Source organism: Sorex araneus, chromosome X, assembly GCF_027595985.1.
Source record: "Sorex araneus isolate mSorAra2 chromosome X, mSorAra2.pri, whole genome shotgun sequence".
NCBI lineage: Eukaryota > Metazoa > Chordata > Mammalia > Eulipotyphla > Soricidae > Sorex > Sorex araneus.
In genome coordinates this window covers 182,704,496-182,726,174 of record NC_073313.1, presented here as the reverse complement: position 1 = coordinate 182,726,174, position 21,679 = coordinate 182,704,496, and the positions used below count along the sequence as shown (strand labels likewise).

At 56.6% G+C, this 21,679-nt stretch overlaps 1 protein-coding gene across 1 annotated transcript in view; it reads right to left on the bottom strand.

Annotated features, from left to right (window-relative positions):
• Positions 1-21,679, bottom strand: part of GLI2 (GLI family zinc finger 2) — a 232,673-nt gene that overhangs the window by 34,458 nt on the left and 176,536 nt on the right. Inside the window, exons 4-5 of the mRNA XM_055123452.1 lie at positions 3,239-3,441; positions 918-1,103 (exon numbers count right to left, since the gene is read on the bottom strand). Of these exons, the coding sequence (XP_054979427.1) occupies positions 918-1,103; positions 3,239-3,441 (389 nt within the window). The remainder of the gene's footprint in view (positions 1-917; positions 1,104-3,238; positions 3,442-21,679) is intronic.

Below are 21,679 nucleotides of genomic sequence, written 5' to 3'. Positions count from 1 at the left end.
AAGCTGCTACCATCTACCAGCCCAGTCCATCTGGAGGATTTCCTGGAGGAGGGAGGGGGTTCTGAAGCACGCTGCAGGGAAGCAAGGGGCACTGAGGGGACTGGAAGGGGTGAAGGGGTCAAGGACCACTCCCCTTGCCTCCCAGGACTGCCTGCACCCAGTCCCAACCAGTGGCGAACGGCACAGTCCTAGTGGAACCAGGGTTCCCGGCAGGGGTCCCCCTGGCTACTGGGCACAGATCTGAGGGCCCCTGAGCTGTGCTGGGGTGGCCTGGGTGATTTCTGGTTTTGTAAGGACCCAGCAGCACCAAATTCTTGGGCCTGACGTTGAATCAGAGGCCCAGTTGCTGGGAGAGCAACACTGCTTGGGAGAACCCAAAGAAAAGAGAGCAAAAGGGATAACTCAGATCTCCTCACTCTCATGCCTGGCCCCTTTGGGGGCCCCACACTACTCGGAGTGAGAGCCCAGTGCCACCCAGCCCTCCCACCATACTGGCCTGTGGGTCTCGTTTTTCTTTGGCATCACACTGCTGCTGCCCCAGGCCCTTTGCACTTGCTGTTTCCTCTTGCCAGAATGATCTCTCAAGCTTTTTTTCAGCTTGGCTCACTTCTAACTTCTTTGCTCCACTGCCACGTTCATGGTAAGGATTTTTGTATCTCCACATTCTAGCTCACCGTCCTGCTGGCTGCACCAGTGCTTTCTGCCCTGGCCCTGGCCTCATCCCTTGCACTGCATGCCAAATCCCATACAGAAATGTGTGTGCTCTGCGAAGCGTGAAACACTCCCAGCCTGTGGGAATGGAGCTGGAGGGAAGCAGGGGTGGCCCTTCCCCTTAGGCCCCGTCCATCCTGAGGGACAGGAGCCCCCCCCCCCGGCCCCCGCCCACCTCACCCAGCGGCCCCAGCCCCAGCACTCACCATCCACGGGGTTGAGGTAGTCGTGGAGGTGGGGGGTGCCCGCGGCGGCCCCGCTCTGCATCAGCAGGTCCCCGTATGGTGCCGGGTGGCTGGCCATGAGCGTCATCTGGTGGTAATAGTCCGAGGGGGTGGTGCCCGCCGCCGGGAGGCCGAACAGCCCTCTTTCCTTCAGGTGCTCGTGGGCCACTGAGCGCACGGGAGGGAGAGAGGAAGAGGCGTCAGAATCTGGTGGGAGAGGCCAGAGACATCACCTGGGCAGAGCAGAGGAGGTGCCCTTTCCCGGGGGGCGGGGGTTACTGCCTCCCACTGGACACTGGACACTGGGCAGCTCAGGCCGGTCAGAAACAGCTTTTCCACAAGGCCCCTGCGGGAGCCTGAGGTCCGGCCGCTCTGGGGCAGACTTCCGGTGAGCAAGAACGTGCAAACAAGGCACTGAGCAGGCTGGTCACTGCAGGGAGAGGGCAGCGCCCACCTGCCGCCACCCACCCGCCCGCTCCCTGTCCTACGGCCCTGTTACAGAGCCACAGCTCCCCGCACCCCCCCCCCCCCCCACCCAGGCTCGGCAAGCCGCAGGTAGGACAGGAAGGAGTTCAGGTGAGCCCCCGGGGACCAGGCGCGCTGGGCTGGCGAGAGAAGAGCGTGGCTCCTTCTGCGGGCCTGCCACACGCGGCCCGGACCTGCCTCCCTTTCCATCTGCAGGACGTGGCGATGTGAGTGACCGGGAGGAAGCCGGGGCTGACCAGCTGGCAGGAGCAGCTGTCTCAGGGTGACATGCCAGGTCCAGTCACTTGGCACGGGAGGCCTGGGCCAGGGCCAGGGCAGCCTCAGAGGATATGGTGCAGCCTGTGCGGGGGCCAGGCTGTGCAAATTAGCTAGGGCCCCCCCTCGGTGGGTGCCAGGCCCAGGCTCCCATCTGGTGGCGGTGGCCTGGGCTCAGGGGACATGGTGGGAACCGCGTCCTTGTTTACAAGGGAATCAGGCCTATGATCAGTGCTCATTGGTTCAAAATCCTTCTGATGGGAAGTCCTGTCCCACCACTTAGCTCATCAGTGGCATGTGTGCACCTGTTTGCTGCGATGGAGGTGTCTTTGCAGGGTCAGTTTGCTCTTCCTTACTCCTTATTACCTAGCAGATCTCTCTTCCTCTCCTCTCTCTCTCTCTCTCTCTCTCTCTCTCTCTCTCTCTCTCTCCTCTCTCCCTCCCTGTCTCTCTCTCTCCCTCTCCCTCTCTCTCCACTCTTCTCCAGCACCTCCTTAGCGTGGGTGTTCATTTCCTGGAAGGCTATGAGCATTGATTTGGTGCTGAAAGTTGCTAAAAATCAGCAGCTTTTTCTCCTTCATGTCACTGACATGTCATTAGGCCACACTCTGTCCAGAAGCTCTAGGGGGAGAATCTCATTCTTGCTTCTTCAGGCGTCTGATAGGGCAGGGCAATGCTGGTTTCCTTGGCTTGCAGGCACATCTCTGCGTGTCTTCTTGTCTTGTGTCTTTCAGAAGGACACCTGGCTTTGGGTGTGTGAAGCCCGGGCAGAAACTCTGCCACGATCACCACATTCCAGAATTCCTCCACCAGACAGGCCTCTTCTCCAAATGCAGTGACATCCACAGGTTTGAGGACCAGGACGTGTCTGAAGGGCTACCTCGAGGGCTTGCCCTTCTCAGGCCCCGGGGCTGATGGCCTTCACCTTGGTTGGTTTTCCTTAGCAAAAAGCAGACCGAGCACAGCTCACATGGCCGGGAGGGGGAGTCCAGGGTTTCAGTGTGTCCTTCCATCCACTTGGAGGCCAGACTGCAGCCTGGGTGTCCCCCACTATCCCCTGGTCCTCAGCTCTAGGTCATAGCCAACAGCTGGGAGGACCCTTGCCCCTGAGAGGATGGATAAGGTGGGCTGAGGAAACACCCAGGGCAAGTGTGAGGTTCTGAACAGTGCATGCATAGGGCAGAGGTGACCCTGACCACCAGGCTCTGAGCTCCCCTCGAGGTGGGGAAAAAAAACAGAAGTCATTAGTTTTTGGTTTGGGGAGGTCACACCTGGGGATGCTCAGGGCTTATTCCTGGGTCTGTGCTCAAAGATCAATCCTGGGCACGGTTAAGGGAATCCTATGTGCTGCCATCGATCGAACCTGGGTTGGCTACATGCAGGGCAAGCACCCTATGGCCTGTACAGAGGCTCTGGCCCCACAGAAGCCGTTGTTGAGGGTGGCGCAAGGGCACAAGAGCTGCTTACCGCCCTGGGCCTGGGGAAGCAACTTTGTTAGTTAGCAGCCCATCCCCCCTCCCACCCACCCCAACCCCTCAGGCAGCACCCCAGGCCTTACTCACCTTCAGCAGGGCTGAGCCCCCTGGCTGCCGAGATGGTGGGGAGCGTGGGGCTGCTGTGCATGGCACGGAGGTAATGCTCCATGTGGGGGCTCACGTACGGGTGGTGGGCACTGAAGGGGGACTCCCCAGGGCCAGCAGGGTGCGGGGAAAGCCGGATCAATGAGATGTCAGAGATGACTGGGCTGCCGCTCAGGGCAGGAGGCCTGCAGAGACAAAGAGGAACATTCTAGAAGGTGTGACCTGCTGGAGGAGCACGCGGAGGTCACCCCTTCAAGAAACAACCTTTACTCCACTTTTGTTTTTGTTTTGGGGCCACACCTGGTGGTGTTCAGGGCTTGCTCCTAGATCTGAGCTTAGGGGTCATTCCTGGTGGGCTTGGGGAACCACAGGGGATGCTGAGATTGAACCCAGTCTTGACACCCAGTGTCAAGGAAGAAGCACCCAACCCACTGTCTCTGGTCTCTACTCTTTGCTTTACCAGTCAACAGTCCTTGACTACCTTCATGGAGAGCAGAGGTAGCCAAAGTGATTTGGCCAACACCCCTCTTCCCCCCCAAAATAGTAACTGGGCATTCTTCTGGAAATCTACTTTCTCCAAGGCTACTACTTCCAGTACCCTGAGGAGGGGGCAGTACTGCCCCCTTTAGGAAAAAAATGCCACCCAGTCTGAGCTCTCATCCAAGCAGGCTTTGTGCATGGCCGCCCACCAGCCGGCATGTGCAGTTATAGGATTCTCTCTGCCTGGGCCCGGCTCTGCTGGACATGGCACAGAGGGCTGTGCTTATGGGCGGATTGTCATCCCTTCTCTGCCACAGGGCAGCGCCAAATCAGTTCTGGTTTAAGGGAAACAATAGAAGCATTGGACCCATATGTGCAGAAAACAGAAGAAAATGCCAATTCCCTAATAAAGGGGCAAAAAGCTCCTGTTTCTAACTAAGACTGAAGAAAGGGGAACCAGAGAAGGCCCAAGAGTGGAGACGAGGCTTTCAGGGTCCAACGCCAGACGCGAAGGGCTCAGTGATGGGCTCAGCTCTGGAGGACTGGCCTGGGTGCAGGGGTGAGTTTGGGATGGGGGAGACATTGCAATAATTTTGAAACAGCAGACGACCCTAGGGCCATCTCCCTTTCCCCTGCTGCCAGTGGGCGTGGTCCTTCTGCGTGAGCTGGGAGCCCTGGTCTGTCTGCAGAGGGGTCGGTCACTCCACCTCAAACCCCAGGAGGCACCTTTGCTGCTTCTTTGGGGTCTCTGAGCAGCTTCAGAGATGCTGCAGAGGTCACCTAAGCCCCAAACTCATCCACTGAAGACATGTCAGACCTCCAGGATGAAGCCACAGCACAGCCATGGGGAAGCACATGGACCAAGATGTGCGTTTACATCTCTCAGAAAATAGGGGTTCTCTGCGGCTGGATGGAGGACAGAGAAAGGCTGAAATCAACCATCCCAGAGTACAACCCCTGCCTGGATCAGTTCGGTCCCACTGACTGAGCAACTTAACGGTTCCAAGCCTCAGTTTCTTCATCCATAAAACAGAGGTTTCACTCAGGTGGGGGGTATGTGGGAGGGGTGTGTGGGAGGGGGCGTATATTGGGGTTCTTGGTGGCGGAACATGTGCGCTGGTGAAGGGATGGGGGTTTGATCATTATATGACTGAGACTTAAATCTGAAAGCTTTGTAACTTTTGTCACGGTGATTCAATAAAATAAAAATTAAAACTAAAAAAGACAAACAAACGGGGGTGTCTATTTCATAGGGCTGCCATGAGGAAGAAAAGTCCCCCAGAGGGTGTCTGAGTCACAGGGATGGTTCAGAAAATGCCAGTTTGATGCCACGGCATCAGAACCAGACTAGGAGAATGAACCCCAAGTGTGCCCCGGGGGTCTTGGCTCATCCTGTGACAGCGTGTGACAGACCCGAGAGGCACGGCTGCTCTGCAGAGGGAAAGAGCTGCCCTCCAGCCTGTGTAGAACAGAACTGAGTACCACTGATGCTCAACAGTGCATGGGAAACACACCTGGAGCCCAACAGGTGACAGCCAGATGTCTTCACATCTGGCTTTCCCAAAGGCCCCAAACTCGGAGGCGGTTCCCCTTGGCTGAAGAGATACATTCCGCATCCTTATTTTCGAGCTTCTGCAGATGTGACGGCAATGGCCGTGCCGACCCAGGAGACAGGCCAGGCCACCTGCGTGCTCTGTGTGCGTCCATGCCAACAGCTGCCTTAGGTGCCTTCCTGTATCCGCTCTTTCGTGGGCAGAGGCCCTCTCTCCCCGGTAATCGGCAGGAGTGTACCCGCTCGGGAACGATGCCTCCCAGAGGCCCTTCTCCTGACACAGGCTCTCTGCTGTGCCTCCAGAGCTTCTGGTTTAAGGAGGGGAAGGCCTGAACCCCCATGCCTGCTCTCCCCCTACACTCCAGGTCTCTCATCTCAGTGACGTGCTCAGCCCTGAGCCGGGCAAAGGAGGCCGTGAGGCAGTGTCACAGAGCCACGCCCCTGGGCCGTTCTCAGGCAGGCAGTCCCCTGAGAGGGAGGGCACTGGGCCAGGCTGTCACGTCAGAGGCAGGGGAGTCTCAATCAGAATGATTTATTCTCTGAGGGCGAGGTGGTAATGGGTCCTGCTGGCCCCGGGCATGTGATGGCAGGGGGACACTCACTGTCCACACAGGACAGGGGATTTAGAAGAACAAGAATGGGCAGAGGGAGTCATAAGGAGAGGGACAGACATAGAATGTAGAATGATCACATTTACGGGGTTGGAGCTATAGTACAGTGGGTAGGGCATTTGCCTGGTACACGGTCGACCTGGATTCCATCCCCACATGGTCCCCTGAGCACCTCTAGGAGTGATTCCTGAGCTCAGAGTTAGAAGTAAACCCTGAACATTGCTGGGTGTGGCCCCCAAACCAATATATAAATGAGAGAGGACAATATAAAAAATGATCGCATTCTATCGCAGAATATATATGTGTGTGTATGTATACACATACAGAGTATAAAAATATACCCAAAAGATAGTAGAAACGAGGGCTAAATGGACTGCTCCATGGTAGGAAGCTTGCCACAAATGGGTGGGGGTGTGCAGTTAGGTTAGAGACGGAACCACTATGACAATGAGAGTTGGAAATGTTCACTCTGAACAAGAACTGAGTGCTGAAAGGAGATAAAGGAATATACATGATATCTTTTCAATGCCTAAAAGGAAAAAAGGAAGAAGAGAGAAGAGAGGTATCTGCCACAGTGGCAGGCTGTGTGTGTGGGGGGGGGGGCAGGGAGAGGTGGCGGCAGGAGGGAAACTGGGGGTATTGGCGGGAGGAAATGTGCAATGGTGACAAGACAGGTGTTGGAACATTGTATGGCTGAAACTCAATCATGAACAACTTTGAAACTATATCTCATGGTGATTCAATTACAAATATTTTCTAGAAAACCTTTTATAGAAACTTGTAAGAAAAAAACCAAATGGGCAGAGGGATTGCCCAGGGGACAGGGGGAGCTAGCCTTGGTGGTGTGAATCCTGGGGACAGATATGAAGTCGAAGGTTCTGGAAGGCTCAGATATAAAGCAGGGTGGTGAGCTGGTCTGGAGATGAGACGTCTCCTGAAATGATCCCTTGGTCCTGGTCCAGCTGTGAGGGCGTGACAGGTTCTGAGGGCCCACAGGGTAGAACCGCCCAAGGGATCCCATTCTAATGGGCAGCTGAGTTTCTCTGAGCGGGAGGCTTGAGGTAGGGGTGTCACAGGGACATGGCTTCCGTGTGGCATGGCCCCAGGGGACAGGTGGGACTGGGCCCCTGCAACCTGGTCCATGACCTGCGCCTCCTCCAGGCCCAGCCCAGACCCAGCTGGGCCTTGGTGCAATTGGGCAGGAATCTCAGGAGTCACTGCACCATCCCAGGATCAACCCGGGTCAGTAGGGGCAGAATGCACTGGCCAGCATACCACGGGGCTGCCTCACGGATGCAGAGGGCAAGCCCTGGCTTGGCCGCCATGGGGAAGGCCTGGAGCTCGGCTCCTAGGCTGGCAGCGAGTCCCTGCGAAGCTGGACTCCACAGGGGCGGAACCCTGTTCCTGCGTGCTGCCTGTCCCTTCCCTCTCTTCCTTTCCCTTCTCGGTGACATGTCACTTGGGCTGTGAAGCTTCTGCTGACCTGGGCACCTGTAGCCAGGAAAACAGAACTATCAGCCAACACAGTCATGGACGATGGTCAAGACACCTCATCCAGGAAGCTGTCTCAGATGTTTGCTCTGCACAGGACCCCTGGGCTGTGCCCTGAAAGGTATCTCCTCACTTAGGACTGACTAACTAGGGGCCAGCCAACACGGGGCACATGAATGCAGTCTCTTCTTAAATCCCTTCTCATGTGCTCGTCTGTTTATTAAGAAAGGCGGGTCCTTTCTTAAAGTGGAAGGCCCAGCTGTGTGAGCCTGGTTTTGGTGGGTGGGTGGGAAGGTTTGGGTTACATGCAAAAGTGCTCAAGAGTCACACCTGGCTCTAAGCTCAGGGGTCACTGCTGGTGGTGCCAGGTTGGAACTGGGGTTGACTGCCATGCAATGCTAGTGCTTTAACCCCTGTGTGAGCTCACTTTTATTCAGAAAGACTTTTGTTTGTTTGTTTTGGAGTCATACCCAGTGGTGATCAGGGCTTACCCCTGGCTCAGCTCTCAGGGATCACTCCTGGCTAGCTGGGAGGCCATATGGGGTGCCTGGGATTGAATCCATGCCAGCCGTATGCAAGGCAAGCCCCTTGCCCACTGTATTATTCTCCCTCCCTCTCCCTCTCTCCCCCGCTCTCCTTCTGGGCATTGTGGTTTACAATATTGAAACTGAAAAATTATCAAGAATACCTTTTACCCTTACTTCTGCTTTAACTCCCTCTGATCTTGTCCAGCGTGATCATTCCCAGCTATCACTGTCATACTGGTCTCTTCTCTATCTTACCTATTCTCAGCCCCCCACTCACTTTTGTGGTTAGTTCCAACCACTGACCAGTCTGCCAGACTCCTGTTTGCCCTGGCCGTGGTCCCAGGTCCCTTGCTCTGCTGGGGGTGGTGTTGGGCCACGTGACCTGAGTCCAGTGGGCAATGCATTCCCTATACTCAGCGTGCTATAAATAATGCAAAGATGGCTTGTGCTCCACACAGAGGCCTGGGCCAGAAGTGCCGCCTGTGGCTGCAGGGGGAGGAGAAGGCAAGCTCAGAGGTGCTGGGTGCCGTGAGGGGAGAGGCCAGGCACAACGATGAAGGTCAGGACATCAGAGCAGAGCGAGCCAGAACCCGTTGGCTGAGTTAAGCCCCTGGATATGCATCCCGCCTCACCACAGCGTTTGGACTCAGGGTCTTTTCAGTCCTGTGAGCCAATCCACGTGTTTGTTTGTTTGTTGAAACCAGTTTGAGCTGGGTTTTCTGGTCTTAGGCAACTGTCAAGACCAGTCCAGGCAAGCCTGGACATCACAGTCTCCCCCGACCCAGACTCATCCTGAAAGGCAGAGTGAGACATCGTCGTCAGTCCCAGGCCCTGTCCAGCCTCCCACCTGCAGGGCAGGAGAGGACCCCAGACTCCTGCCCACAACTGTGGAGGCTGCGGGCTCAGCTGTGCCAGCCCTCCCTGCCCGAGCACCAGCCATAAACAGGGCGTTCTGGGTAAGAGGGATGCTAACTGCTCCTGACCCTTACGCGTGTGTGCACATGCGTGCATATGTGCACATATGCATATGTTGTATATGTGCACCTGTCAGCTGCATGTGTGCAGCTGCATGCCTGTGTGCATGTACATATGTGTTATCATTAATGCACATGGGCACACACACATATACATTTGTGAGATGCTGTGTGCATGTGCATGTGTATATGTGCATGTGTACAAATGGTATGTATGTGTGTGCACATACACGTGGTGTGTGAATGTGTATGAGTACACATGTGTGTATGTATATGTGAGTGTGTGTGTGTCATGGTAGTAACTGAGGGTGGAGCTCTGCAGCTTCAGCTTCTGCTTTTCCTCCTGACATCGGCCTGGTCTGCTGGTCCACCTGCATCGTCCTCTGGTGGGGGACAGAGGGGAGGCACCCAGGAAGATCCCGCCAGGGCCTTTCCCCTCCCTCCTTCCCCGCTCAGCCCCTCAGCCCCGCACAAGGAAGGCTGCAAGGCCTGGCCCCTGAGCCAGGGAGGTGGCAGGGGAGCGAGGGGGAATAGGAGGAAGGGTGAGTGGCCAGCAAGCCAACACTGCAGTGGCTCTAGCCACAGGGGAAGCCACTGCTGATGGGGATGCCAACATGTGCGCGCCGACTGCACACAGCCACCAGCCACTGCACACAGCCGCCACTTACTGCACACAGCTGCCAGCCACGCCACTGCAAAGCACGTTTGCTCACCTTCTGCTTATTTCACCCTTTTCCAGCGCCAGTGGTGGACTTAGGGACAGTCTCACTCGCAAGGCACGCGCTCCCCTGTGAAGCACATGCCTGGCCCTTTTTTCTCTTTTAAAGAAGAGGAAATGGAAGCAGCAGCTGTTGTGAGAGGTGGGGGTGGTGGGACCGTGCAAGGCAGAGCCGGGATGGAAACTGCGATGCCACAATCTACCTGCATCTCCTCCCAGCTGTCTGCCTCTGAGAAGCTCGGCTGGGTGGGCCCTGGCAAGACACGCCCTCGGCGGGGCCGCAGGACAACCCTAGGAAAGGCAGTGCAGCCGGGGGGAGCCTAGACTTCGAGCCACGCTCCTGTAGATCTGAGTCTTGATTCTTCCACACACAGAGGCCCTGGGTGTCGGTGCCCTGGCCTGCAGACAGATGGGGCAGCGGCATGTTCCGGAAGGGCAGCTACAAGACGGGGCAGAGCCTGGCACAGCATGGGTACCTGGGAGGTTCTCAAGCCAGTGCCCACCAACTCCTCTCCTTTCATTTCACAGACCTGCAGGCAGGGGCCTGCCCACATCTCCCCCCAGTCCTCGGCAGGCTGCACCAGGTGTTCAGAGTGAGACGTGACTCTGTGCCACTCAGCCTCACACTGGCCAGGTCAGAGTGACCATGCACAGACCCTTGGAGAACAGGAGCCGCCCCTGGGAGTTAGGGCGACGGGGACAAGTTCCCAAGTGTGGGCATGCGGCTTCTGTGGGGCTGGAGGGAGGAGTAAGATGGATGGATGGGATGAGTCGGGAGGGCAAATGACCTTGCACCCAGCCTGAGTGCAGGGGCCAGGACAGGAATCGACGTGCTCCTTCAAGCACCGAGAGGAGAGGGTGGAGCAGCAGGGTTTGGGGCCCCAGCACCCCACACACAGCACCCATCTGGAGAGGCAGAACGATCCAGAGCTGAGAGGTGCTGACTCACCCGGACTCACTGTGAGCCATAGGAGGTGTGGGGAGGGGCAGGAGACAGACTGGCTCTGTGTCCTGGGTGAGTCTGGAACCCCAGCACCGGTGCCTTCTAAGGGCAATGGGGGGAGAATGCCCAGGACAGGAGGAAGAAGTCCTGGAGGCTATGGGGACACAGGGATGCGGCCACAAGCCGAGGACAGCTGGCGGCTGGCAGAACCATTAGAGCCAAGAAGCAGGGTCCTGCCCAGGTCAGCCCAGCAGCCCTGATTCTAGCCCCCGTGTCAGACATGCCAGAGAACCCACTTCTGACAGGTCAGCCCCTAAGTACGGACACTTGGGGAGAACTGCTGTGGCAGGTGTGTGCCTTGCGGGGGCCCAAGGGTGGGCCCGTGTGCTCTCTCTCAGAGGAGCAGGCTGGCAGGGAAGGGGCGGTGCAGCATGGTGGTCTCTGGGCCCCGAGGCTCCCCGGGTGCCTTCCAGCAGGAGGCCTGGATTACAGGGTCGGCCGTTCCCTTGTGCATGCAGCCCTGACACGCTGGTGCCTCCCACTCCAGGGATGCTGGCACACGAGTGCTGGGCCTGCCTTTGGGCTGGGTGCTGGGATGTGCCACCCACTGGGATCGCAGGGTGGTGCGGAGTTGGGGGGGGGCAGTCAGGGGATCAGACCTGAGCGATGGTGACTCAGCATCACGGCCAAGCACCCAGAGGCCAGGTACTGTTATTGCAGGAACACTTGGGCTGGCCACTCGGGCCTGCTTTCAGTCAAAGAGGGGCTGGTTCCCTGACCTTAGTCGTGCTGCCCCCAGCTTCTTCCCACTCTGGAGCTGGCACAGTCAGGCCTGGTGGGCAGGGCCACTGTGTCTGTTTGTACCAGCCCAGCCCTGCCCAGCTGCATCGGCTCCCGTGCCCCAGACCCTGCAAACCACAACCAAGACACCAGTGCTCCCTCCAGTCCCCTCCATGCGTGGGGCTGGGGTTCTGTGGGGGCTGTGCGTGCTCTGAACGTGACACTGAACAGGGGGCGCCTACTCACCCCCTTTTCCACACCTTCATTCTGAAAGTCCCAGAAATTATGTCCTTTACAATAGCAGACAAAGTGGTTGGGGGGGGGGGAGGGAGAGGCGCTGTGGATTCTCTAGAGAAAGGCCTCGAAGAGCTCCCCTGCTCTTTTTCCCAGAGCTGCACTGAGACCGCCCCACCCACAGTGGATGCAAAACCTGCAAAGCAGAGGAACAGTAACCCGAAACAGGGACTGGCACCCGAGCACCCTGTTCATGCATCGTGCTCCCCACTCGTCACTATTCCAAGAGTGTGGGCATCTCATAGCACCTAGTGGGGAGCTGGGGGGTCTGAGGGAGACCCAGCTAGGACCACCCACTCAGGAAATGGGACAGGGGACGGTCAACCTGTATGTCATCATCCCCACCTGACTCACAGCCACGTCTGCACAAATCTCACCAGGCCAGGGGGAGTAGGGGATGCGACGGGATGAGGTGCCCCAGATCCAGCCGTGAGCTCAGGAAATCCTGGTGCCACCAAACCACAGATCACAGCAGTGTCTTAACCCAAAGCACGCTGGGACTGCAAGTCACAGATGGAGGGAGAGAAGATGCTAATGGCAGCCTGGTGCATATGAAAAGCCGGGGAATGAAGAGGGGAGGAAAGAATTCATTCATGCTTCTGGGACAATCTGAGAGGACTTCCTGTAGAAGGTGGCATCTGAGCTAGGCTTTTCAGGGGAATGGAAGAGAGGTGGTGCATGGTGTAGGCCTGGAGTTCTGAGGAAAGAAGAGTCGAACAAAGCCCTATTAGGAAAAGCTGGGTCCAGAAGCTGAGGTTGGAGGAGAGAGTGGAGTGGGGGAGGAGCACGGGCAGGAAGATCCAGAGGAAGCAAGAAGGAGACCCCCTCCCCGCTCCCTTGCAGCAGAGACTCTTCTTCATCCAGATCCGGGGCCAAGTGAGACAGGAGACCAGGCTGTGGTGGGGAGAAGACATCTGCAGCACACAAAACCAACCCTGGGGCAAGTGCCCTTCGTGTGTGAATTGCCTCCACGGCCATAAGAAGAAGCGAGTGCCACAGGACGTTGAGTGAAAGAGCCGAGCAGGCATTTCCAGGGAGGAGGCCGTGGTTGGCCGGACCACAAGGGAAAGGATGCAATCAGTTTCGTCCGTCATCCAGGAAACAGAATTAGAATCACATTTTGGCAAAACACTGCATGCTGATGACATCACTCTGGTAACAAAAGATGGGGAAAAAGCTGAGTCCTTAAATCCACAAGCGGAAGCAGGGTTGGGGGGCGGTGGCGGGGGAAGGCGACTGTCCAGACAGCATGCAGGACCCTTGTCTGGTGAACGTCAGTGACACATAACTCCATGCCCAGTCACACGCTCATTCTGATGCACCACCCTCCGCGCCCGGCGGGCAGACCATTCGTGGCAGCAGAGTGCCGATGAGCACAGCCCAGCCGCCATGCAGATGCCTGTCAGAATGGGTGGCTGGGAGCACTGAGGGTGAGGAAGCTTCACGCATTCACGGGGGCATCTCAGGAAACAACACCGGGCATAGAAGCAGGCTCCCGAGGAACACGCCTGTGAAAATTCCATCCACATCTGGTGGTTATTGTTTTAGGGCCCCACCTGGCAATGCTCAGGGCTTACTCCTGGCTCTGAACTCAGGAATTACTCCTGGAGGTCCTGGGGGTACCATATGGGATGCCAGGCACTGAACCTGGGTCTGCCGAGTGCAAGGCAAACCTCACTGACCCACTGAACCATTGCTCCAGCCCCTGATTTATTTATTTATTCATTTCCATAAAAGATAGCTGGGTGGAGGCTGGCTTCTGGTTAGAATTAGTTCAGTGGTGGTGGTGGTGGTGGTGGTGGTGTGTGTGTGTGTGTGTGTGTGTGTGTGTGTGTGTGTGTGTGTGTGATTGGCTGAGTGAACTGGAAATAGGAGGGGCCTTCAGGGACTGGTGTCACCTGCATTTGAAGGTTCAGTACGTAGACTCTCCCTGTCACTTAGGGTGCTCTGCATGTCTGTTCCACCCAGCAGCTCTCCATGGCTCTCCTGGCCAGCCCTAGCCAGACTCTGCATTCCACACACCTCTGTCCAAACAGGTGACCCATTTGGTTCTCGTCTTGCTGAGTCTGACAGACCGCACACCCTGGCAGACGGAGCTGAGCGCCCTTTCAATTTTCCCTCCCTAGGCAGAGCCATAATAAAGCAATCACTGTTGACAAAGTGCAGATTTCTTGGCAAGTCAACACTGGTGTTTTGGTGGGGAAATAAGGCTATAAAGTTGCACTGACGAAGGGGCCTGTCCAGGCGGAGTAGGTTAAGAGCTAGCCACCTAGGCAATGGGGGCTAACTCAGTCACCTCTCCTTACTTAGCATGTTTAGTCAAACTTGAGAACCTGTAAGTATTACAACCAAGAGAGAAGCATCAAGGAGACTTTCCTTCTAGTACAGGGATGGCTTGTACAGAGCCAGGGCCACTGGGAGGCCTCGGAATGGATCCTTGTGAGGACTATGGCTGGAAACACAGCCGGTATGGGTCCAGGGAGTCCAAGGCACGGGGTGGGGGACCCCTCTTCAGGTGGCATGAGGTATGTGGGGGTAACCTTGGTGAGAGGAGCTATCCTTGGCTGAGCTGCATCTTCCAGAAAATCAGAGTCATGGGAACTGGCCTTTCAAGGGGCTAGAAGGGTGGAAAGTAGAACTGCATTCTGGGGTGACAGGATGTGGTTTCTATGGAAGGGGGGGTTCTCGCTATGATTCAGGAGGGTCTGGTTTTAGGCACTGGGCTAAGGCCTGAGTGGAGGGCAGGTTTCAAGCAGGCAAGCTGCTCCATGGTGGGTGAGAAATGCTGAAGACTGGCGCCTGGCCTGGCCTGGGCCGCTGAAGCCGTGTGTGGAATTTCCTTTCCTGGATGCCTGTCAAGGCGAGAAGCATGCTCCGGAATAGTTTAGATAAAAGTCTTCTTAGAGGTGGGGTGCTGTGGAGTTTTAGCAAGCTTTTGAAGCCATTAGTTAAAAAAAATAGAGAGAGGGAAAAAAAGGCCCTTCTGAAAACTGGTATCAGTGTCTGCTGGGCTTGGAACCCCTCACTGGAACAGGGGCCACCCCGGAGGGCTGGGGTGTGGGGTGTGGGGTGTGAGTGGGGAGGCCACCTTTAACCTTTAAAGGGTTCAATGCTGTTAACCCTTTCCACTCCTGTTTACCCTTGGTTCTGGGCTTCCTGTTGCCTCCCCTGTCAGCATCCCCATAACTGCCCGATTTTTTGCTTTTGAGTGCACTGAGCGGGACTCAGGACTTACTCCTGACTCCGTGCTCAGGGATCACTCCCAGTGGGTAATCAGTGGACCCAATGGGGTTCTAGGGACTGAACCCAGGTCAGCCGCATACAAGGCAAGCACCTACCTGCGGTACTATTACTCCAGCCTTGCACAATTTTACCCACTTCCTGGTGACTCTTAGACCCATTTATCCTGCCAACCTCTTGGGGGTGGGGTGGAAATACCCCAGAGAACAAGGCAGTGGGGCCACCTCCACACCCTGCAGAGATATCTCCCGGGCTACCCCCTTGTCCTGATGATCTGCTCGGCCCACCAGTGGAGGCAGACACCCCTTGAGTGTGTACCCTTGGCTTCACCTCATCCCACCATTGGCTGGTCACACGGGTGCTCCCCAAAGCTCAGAGCGGGGCAGCTGCTGCAGGGCAGGCTCTGCCAAGACCAAAGTGCAGGCCACCATATCAGACGCCTCCTCATTAAGCCTTTCCCGGCTGGGTCCGTTATAAATGAGCCCTCTGTCCCACCCCTACATGCGCTCTCAGCCCCGGGCATCTAAAGCTCTCTGGGTGGGAGAGTCTTGAGCAGAGAGGACACAGGGTACTGAAGGAGAGCGCCTCGGGCTCAACTGACCACCCGGGGACTGCCACTGGTGGAAGCACTGTGCCTCAGTTTCCCCACTCTCAAGCGGGCGTGGGGGAAGACACTGCCGTTTCCCATGGAGGGTGCTGAGGAGGGTTAGATGGCAGGATCCAAGGGGCTGACCCCAAAGCCTCTAATGGTCCCTCAGCCAGGCCAAGTCCAGCATCCTGTGGCCCTGCCAGATGGGGACGCTGGACACGGCTCCACATGGACCTACCACTCAGTGGCAGGAAGTCAGGGGACGGGGCTGCCCTGTGAACCACTTGGTGCTGGGGTGCTGGGGGTCCCTGTGCTCTGCGCTACCTGCCATTGGGCAGCTCTGAAGCTGTGTGTGTTTGTTTTGGGGCCACACTCCGTGGTGCTCAGGGGCTCAGTGATTGGGGGACCATGTGGTACTGTGGACTCAACCCTGGTCTCCTGCATGCCGAGCACACAGCACATAGGTCTCCCGTGGAGCTGTTTCTTTGGCCCAGCGACAGCAAGTTTTAAGGAGTACTTTCCTGAAAGGGCAGCTCAGGTCCAAGAAGCACCAGACTCCCAGAAGGCAGCCCTGGGGCCCCCCAGACTCTTAGCCCAGCAGCCACACCCTCCCTGCAGAAGCTCCCCTTCCCCCCTACTTTCCCAAAGCCTCTGTAAAGAAATGTGCACGTTTGCCGAGGGAGGAGCACGCGTTTGCGAAACACAAACAAGAAGCCCTCTGTGAACCGTGAACCCTGCGTGCTCTGCCAAGAACGGAGGAGCAACACCCCCTCCATCTTTCTGCACCCCTCCCTCGGGGATGGGCTGAGGACAGTGTGGAGGGGGCCAGCGCCACACAGGTGTGGTGCCGCCAGAGCTGCCGTGTTTACCCATCTTGTGGGGAGCCGGGCGTCTTTATGGAACACTGACCTTGGAAAAAGCCATCTTCCGGTCGCCCCCAGATGGAAAGCTCCGGAGCCGAGCCAGCGGCAGCAGGGAAATGACTTTCTCAAGTGAAACACACACACACACACACACACACACACACACACACACACACACACACACACACACACACACACACACACGAGGTCTCAACATCCCTGGTCAGAAGCGGTCTCCAGGGGGAGGAGGTAGTGTCCAGATCTGAATGGCTCTCCTGTGGGGCTCTGGGTGTGACAAAGTAGCTGGGCAGAAGGAGGCTCGTGCCCCATTCCCTGACTGCTCGAGGCCCCGGGCCAGTGTGTGACGCTGCAGAGTCATCTGCTCCAAGCAGGGCCCCTGCCGTTCTCCCCGGACGGTGGAGCAGACACTGGAGATGCAGTTCCCAGCTATGCTCTCCGGGGTCAGTGATCTGCAGGGTGGTGCAGGCGGACCCCGCGGGCCAGGCTGGGCTTCGTGAGAGTCACACGTGAGGTCCAGAGACAGGAGGGAGATCAGATGTGCTCCTCCTCTCACACAGACTGTGTGTTGTTATTCTGCAGCACCGGGGTTGAAGCTAGGGCCTTACGCTTCAGCAAGCAAGAGCTGGACTGCTCAGCCCCATCTCCGGCTAGCCCTATTCCTGCCGGCTGAGATGCTGCCTCCTTCTCTCCCCACACCTAACCACCCCCGCATGCTCACCCCTTCCTGCAAGCTGCAGTTACGAACAGGTCGCCATTAGCCCTGGGCTCCCACGTCTGTGATGAGGGATGAGAAGGAATCAGGAGGGTCTGGAGAGACATAGAAGGGTAAGGCACCCGCCTGCATGGAGTCGATGCTGATTCGATCCCTGACACCACATACTCATTCCCCAACCACCACCAAGAGTGACTCCTGCTCAGAGCCAGGAGAAAGCACTGAGCACCACAACCTCCCCCGATAGATAAGAAAGCAGGACATTTCAATACCCCATTTTTGGTCACTCTGTCTGAACTCGGTCATCCACGTGCGAAGCATGCTGTCCGCCACTGAGTCACATGCCAGCTCCACTTCCCACATACTAGAGTTATCAGAGAGAGAAGATCTACCCACCCCCCTCCTCCTCCTCTTGGACACCAGGGAGTGATACGTAGCTCTGGAACAGCTTCCCAGGTATAAAATAAGCTGGGGTGACTGCAGGAGCCCCTCAAGGGTGCCTCTAGATAAGCAGATATCCAGCCTTCCCCTTCTCTCGAAAGAGCCCCAACTTCCAGGGCCAGGAAGAGGAAGCACCCCCATAAGCAACGTGGGGCATCCAAGGCAGGTCCCTGATTCTGGACGAAAGCAGGAATCTCAACCTTCCATGCCAGGGCCTGAGCTCAGCCTGGTTCCAGGAGGCCCCCAAGGAAGGGGGTATTCCAGCTGGGGACTGTGAAATCCCTCAGGCTCGGGGCCCGGGAGCTCCCAGTTAGCTGGTTTCCTGGGATGGGAGCAGCGTTGTTCTCTCCCACTGGAGATCCCTCCTTACCCCTGAGAACAGACTCACAGGGAGTCAGGACCCATCAGCTGCAGGGGAGGCACATAGGGGAACCCCATGTGGCTGGCAAGAGCTCCCCACCCCACCCCCACCAAAGCTGAGTCCCCACTCCCTGTGCATACCTGGGGCACCCACATCTCAGTCATTCACTCCTGTCGAGCCTTCAGAGCACTGTCAGTGAGTCAAGTCCCATGGCTGCAGTTCCTATGGCTGTGGGGGGTCTCTGTGGAGGGTGCTACCCTGGCGTAGACTTGCTGGACTGGCTATGTGGGGGTGCATTCTGCTCCGCTCCTCTCTGTGTCCACTATGGCAGTCAGACTAACCCTGTCTCCTGGGTTCCCACTTCCTCCGCTCATTTTCTCACTCTATAGTTACTGTCCCCCAAATCAATCTGACCACTCCCATCTGCTCCCGGAATAAGCCCAGATTCTTCCACCAGTGTGTAGGGGTGAAAGCTACAAGTCCTCTTCATCCCAGTGGCACTTCTTTGGCCCCTTTTCCACCTCCTGGGGCACAGCCACCAAAAAGCGTCCTCTCTCAGGCATGTGCCAAGGCCGCCTCTGCATCACAGGTCAGGGAAAGCCCCTTCGGTATTAGGCAAACACTAACCACGGCCCTCGGTGGCAGCCACGACTATCTACAACCTGCTCAACCCGGAAATGAACGCACATCACCCCGGCTGCTTCTCAAAACAGCACAGTGGATGGGGCAGGCACGAGGAGGTTTGCCGGATGAGAAAGGGAGGTTTGTGAGTTCAAAGGCTTCTGGCTTGGATAAGGGCAGTGGATTCAGTGCCACGATTCACACTCAGGTCCAGGCGGCTCTGTCCTGTGGGGCCCTGGATGAGGCTGAGGAGGGATGGCGGGCAGCTGCGTGGGGAACCCCAGTCACAGAGACAGAGAGGAGAGAGAGAGAGAGAGTGCGTGAGAGTGAGCGAGTGAGAGAGAGAGACAGAGAGAGAGAAGCAGACAGACAGGACAGACAGAGACAGCGAGACAGAGACAGAGAGAGACAGACAGAGAGATACAGACAGAGAGAGAGAGTGCGAGAGCGAGCGAGTGAGAGAGACAGAGAGAGGTAGACAGACAGGACAGACAGAGAGAGACACAGAGAGAGACAGAGACAGAGAGACAGAGAGAGAGAGAGAGAGAGAGACAGAGAGAGTGCCCCGGGCAGGGGTCCCGTGTGCTGTGCTGCAGCTCAGCTGACAAGAGATGACACCGCACCTCATTAGCTGCGCAATGTTTGTGTAATTAGACGCGTTTGGCGCCGGTGAGAGGGTGAGAGGGAGGGGGCTGCAGCGACGGGCCTTGATGGATCGGGCGCTCCACCGGGACCCCACCCCATTCATCACACAAGCCCGAGCCTCAGGCTCATTTTTCTCGGAGGCTTTGTCCCGGGCCCCACCTAAGGGTGCTGGAGGTGGGGAGTGAGCGTGGCCAGCCGGGCTTTCCGGAGCTGCACTAGCTCTGAAGCCCTCCCGGGGCCCCTCCTCTCGTGATCCCAGAGGGGGCTGGCCATCCTGTGAATAATGGGGAGCCTCTGGGAGCCCAGCAGAACAGAGTGCCTAATGAGGGGTGTTGACCAGAAGAAGGGGCGTCAGAACCTTGGCTCCCGGCAGAAGGCTGCATGCCTGCCCACCAGGGTTGACATGAGCTGTGGGCACAAGAAGCAGCTCACCTGGGGGGTGTAAGTGGGAGAGGCCAGAAGCTCCCACACAGATCTGATCTACTTGCCGCCTTTCAAGTAAAAGCACTCAGTATTCTCCCACACCCCCAACTCCACAAATACCTTCTTTAATTGAATACACAGAGAGCAACCCCATGGTTCCGGGTCCACTGATTCCAGTATGGCCCGAACTGGGACAGACAGCAGCACACCCACCATTAACTCCCCTCTGGCTAGGAGGTGGGGTGGCCTGACACAGGCCTGCAGAGTTGAACACCCCTTATGTCTTCTGCTGGGTACAGACCCCACCATTAGGGCTTGATGAGACCCAAGAGTGAAATAATCACCTTCAGAGCTGTCCCCGTCCTAATCCCTGGGACCTGTGAGCTGCAGTTTCTCTGGGAAATGAGCTTTACAGATTTTTTTGGTTAATTTTTTGGCCATACCTGGCAGTTCTCAGGGTTTACTCCTGGCTCTGCTCAGGGATCACTCCTGGCAGGGCTTAGGGGACCATATGGGATGTCAGGGATCTGACCTGGGGCAGCTACATGCAAGGCAAGGGCCTTAACCATTTGTCATATCTCTCCAGCCCATCTATATCTATATGGTGTAAGTGATGAAGGAAAACATACTCTTTGTGGCAGGAACTGCTGATGGATGTCAAAGTTAGTGGGTGAAAAATGGGACAAGAAAAGGGGTCTTTGCAAAGAATCAAAGGATCATGTGTTGTGTGTGTGTGTGAGAGACAGAGAGAGGGCGGGAGGGAGAGAGAGGGAGAGAGAGATAAGAGAAGGAAGAAGAGGAGGAGGAGGAGGAAGGAGAATAAGAAAGAAGAAAGATTAAGAGGAAGAAGAAGAGGAGGAGGAAGGAAGGAAGAAGGGGGAAGAAGAAGAAGGAGGAGGAAGAGGAAAGAGACGGGAGGAGGGAGGAGGGAGGAGAGGTGGAAGAGGAGGAAGAGGAAGAAGAGGAAGGAGGAGGAGGAGGTGGAAGGGGAGGAGGAGGAGGAGGTTGTGGGGGCACATTGGTGATTCTGGACCAGTGAGGTTACTGGTTCAATGCAAGGGCCTGAGGATGTGGTATTGCAATGCCAAGGTTGCCTCATCAGGACTGAGGACTCCAGGGTGGCACCTGGCTATGCTTGGGGGGCCACATGGTGCTGAGAGTCAAACCTAGGTAGGACACCTGCCAGGCATATGCCATAACTGCTGTATGATCTCTCACCCCTGGAAAAATAGATCTTTTTTAGTTAGTTTGTTTTTGGACCACATATAGCGATACTCAGGGCTCACTCCTGCACTCAGGAATCACTCCTGGCAGTGCTCAGAGGACCATAAAGGATGCCAGGATCGAACCTGGGCTGGCTGTTTGCAAAGCTAGCATCTTACCCACTGTACTAGAGCTCTAGCCCTTGAAAAAAATATATATATACATATATATACATACATACATATAATATATATATTTAGAAGATGAAAGTTACAGATTTGGTCTTGGGGCCACCATGAGTGCCCAGAGCTAGGAGCCTTCTGAGGCAGGGATGCCATCTGCCTCCCAATGGGGCCAGGGATCTGCACCCAGCAAGGACTCAGCGGTGTCTGGTTCAGAGGGGACTTGGGCAGAGGCCTCCTGACAGGCTGCTGATGCACCAGACTTGTCAGGCATTATGGAAGCAATAGTGTGAGAGGTGTGTGTGTGTGTGTGTGTGTGTGTTGGGGAGGTGCAGGGTATGGAGAATCCTGGGCAGGCCCCTGTGGAGGGTGTAGACCCTGGAGCTCTGCAGAGGACCTGGCTTCTGAGCTGGGAGCAGTGGCAGAGGGGACGTTACAGGTCCAGTCACACAAGGACAGAGGCTGGCAGTGCGCTGGAACCACACAAGCCTGCAGGGCATGGCTGAGGAATGGGGGCGCCCAAGACAGGTGCAGGGAGCAGCAGATTTGGAAGCAGAACAGATGAGGCAACCCAGCCTAGAGTTACCATGATATCAGAAAGCGACACCGATTATGTATGGGCTCTGAGGCCCTAGCCGGAATGAAGAGGAATGGAGTAAGGGACAGGGTGACCAGCCAGGTGACATAGCCCTTTGACCTGGGGGTCTCAGAGAAGGGCGCAGGACGAGGCCCTGACGAATAACTTGGAACCT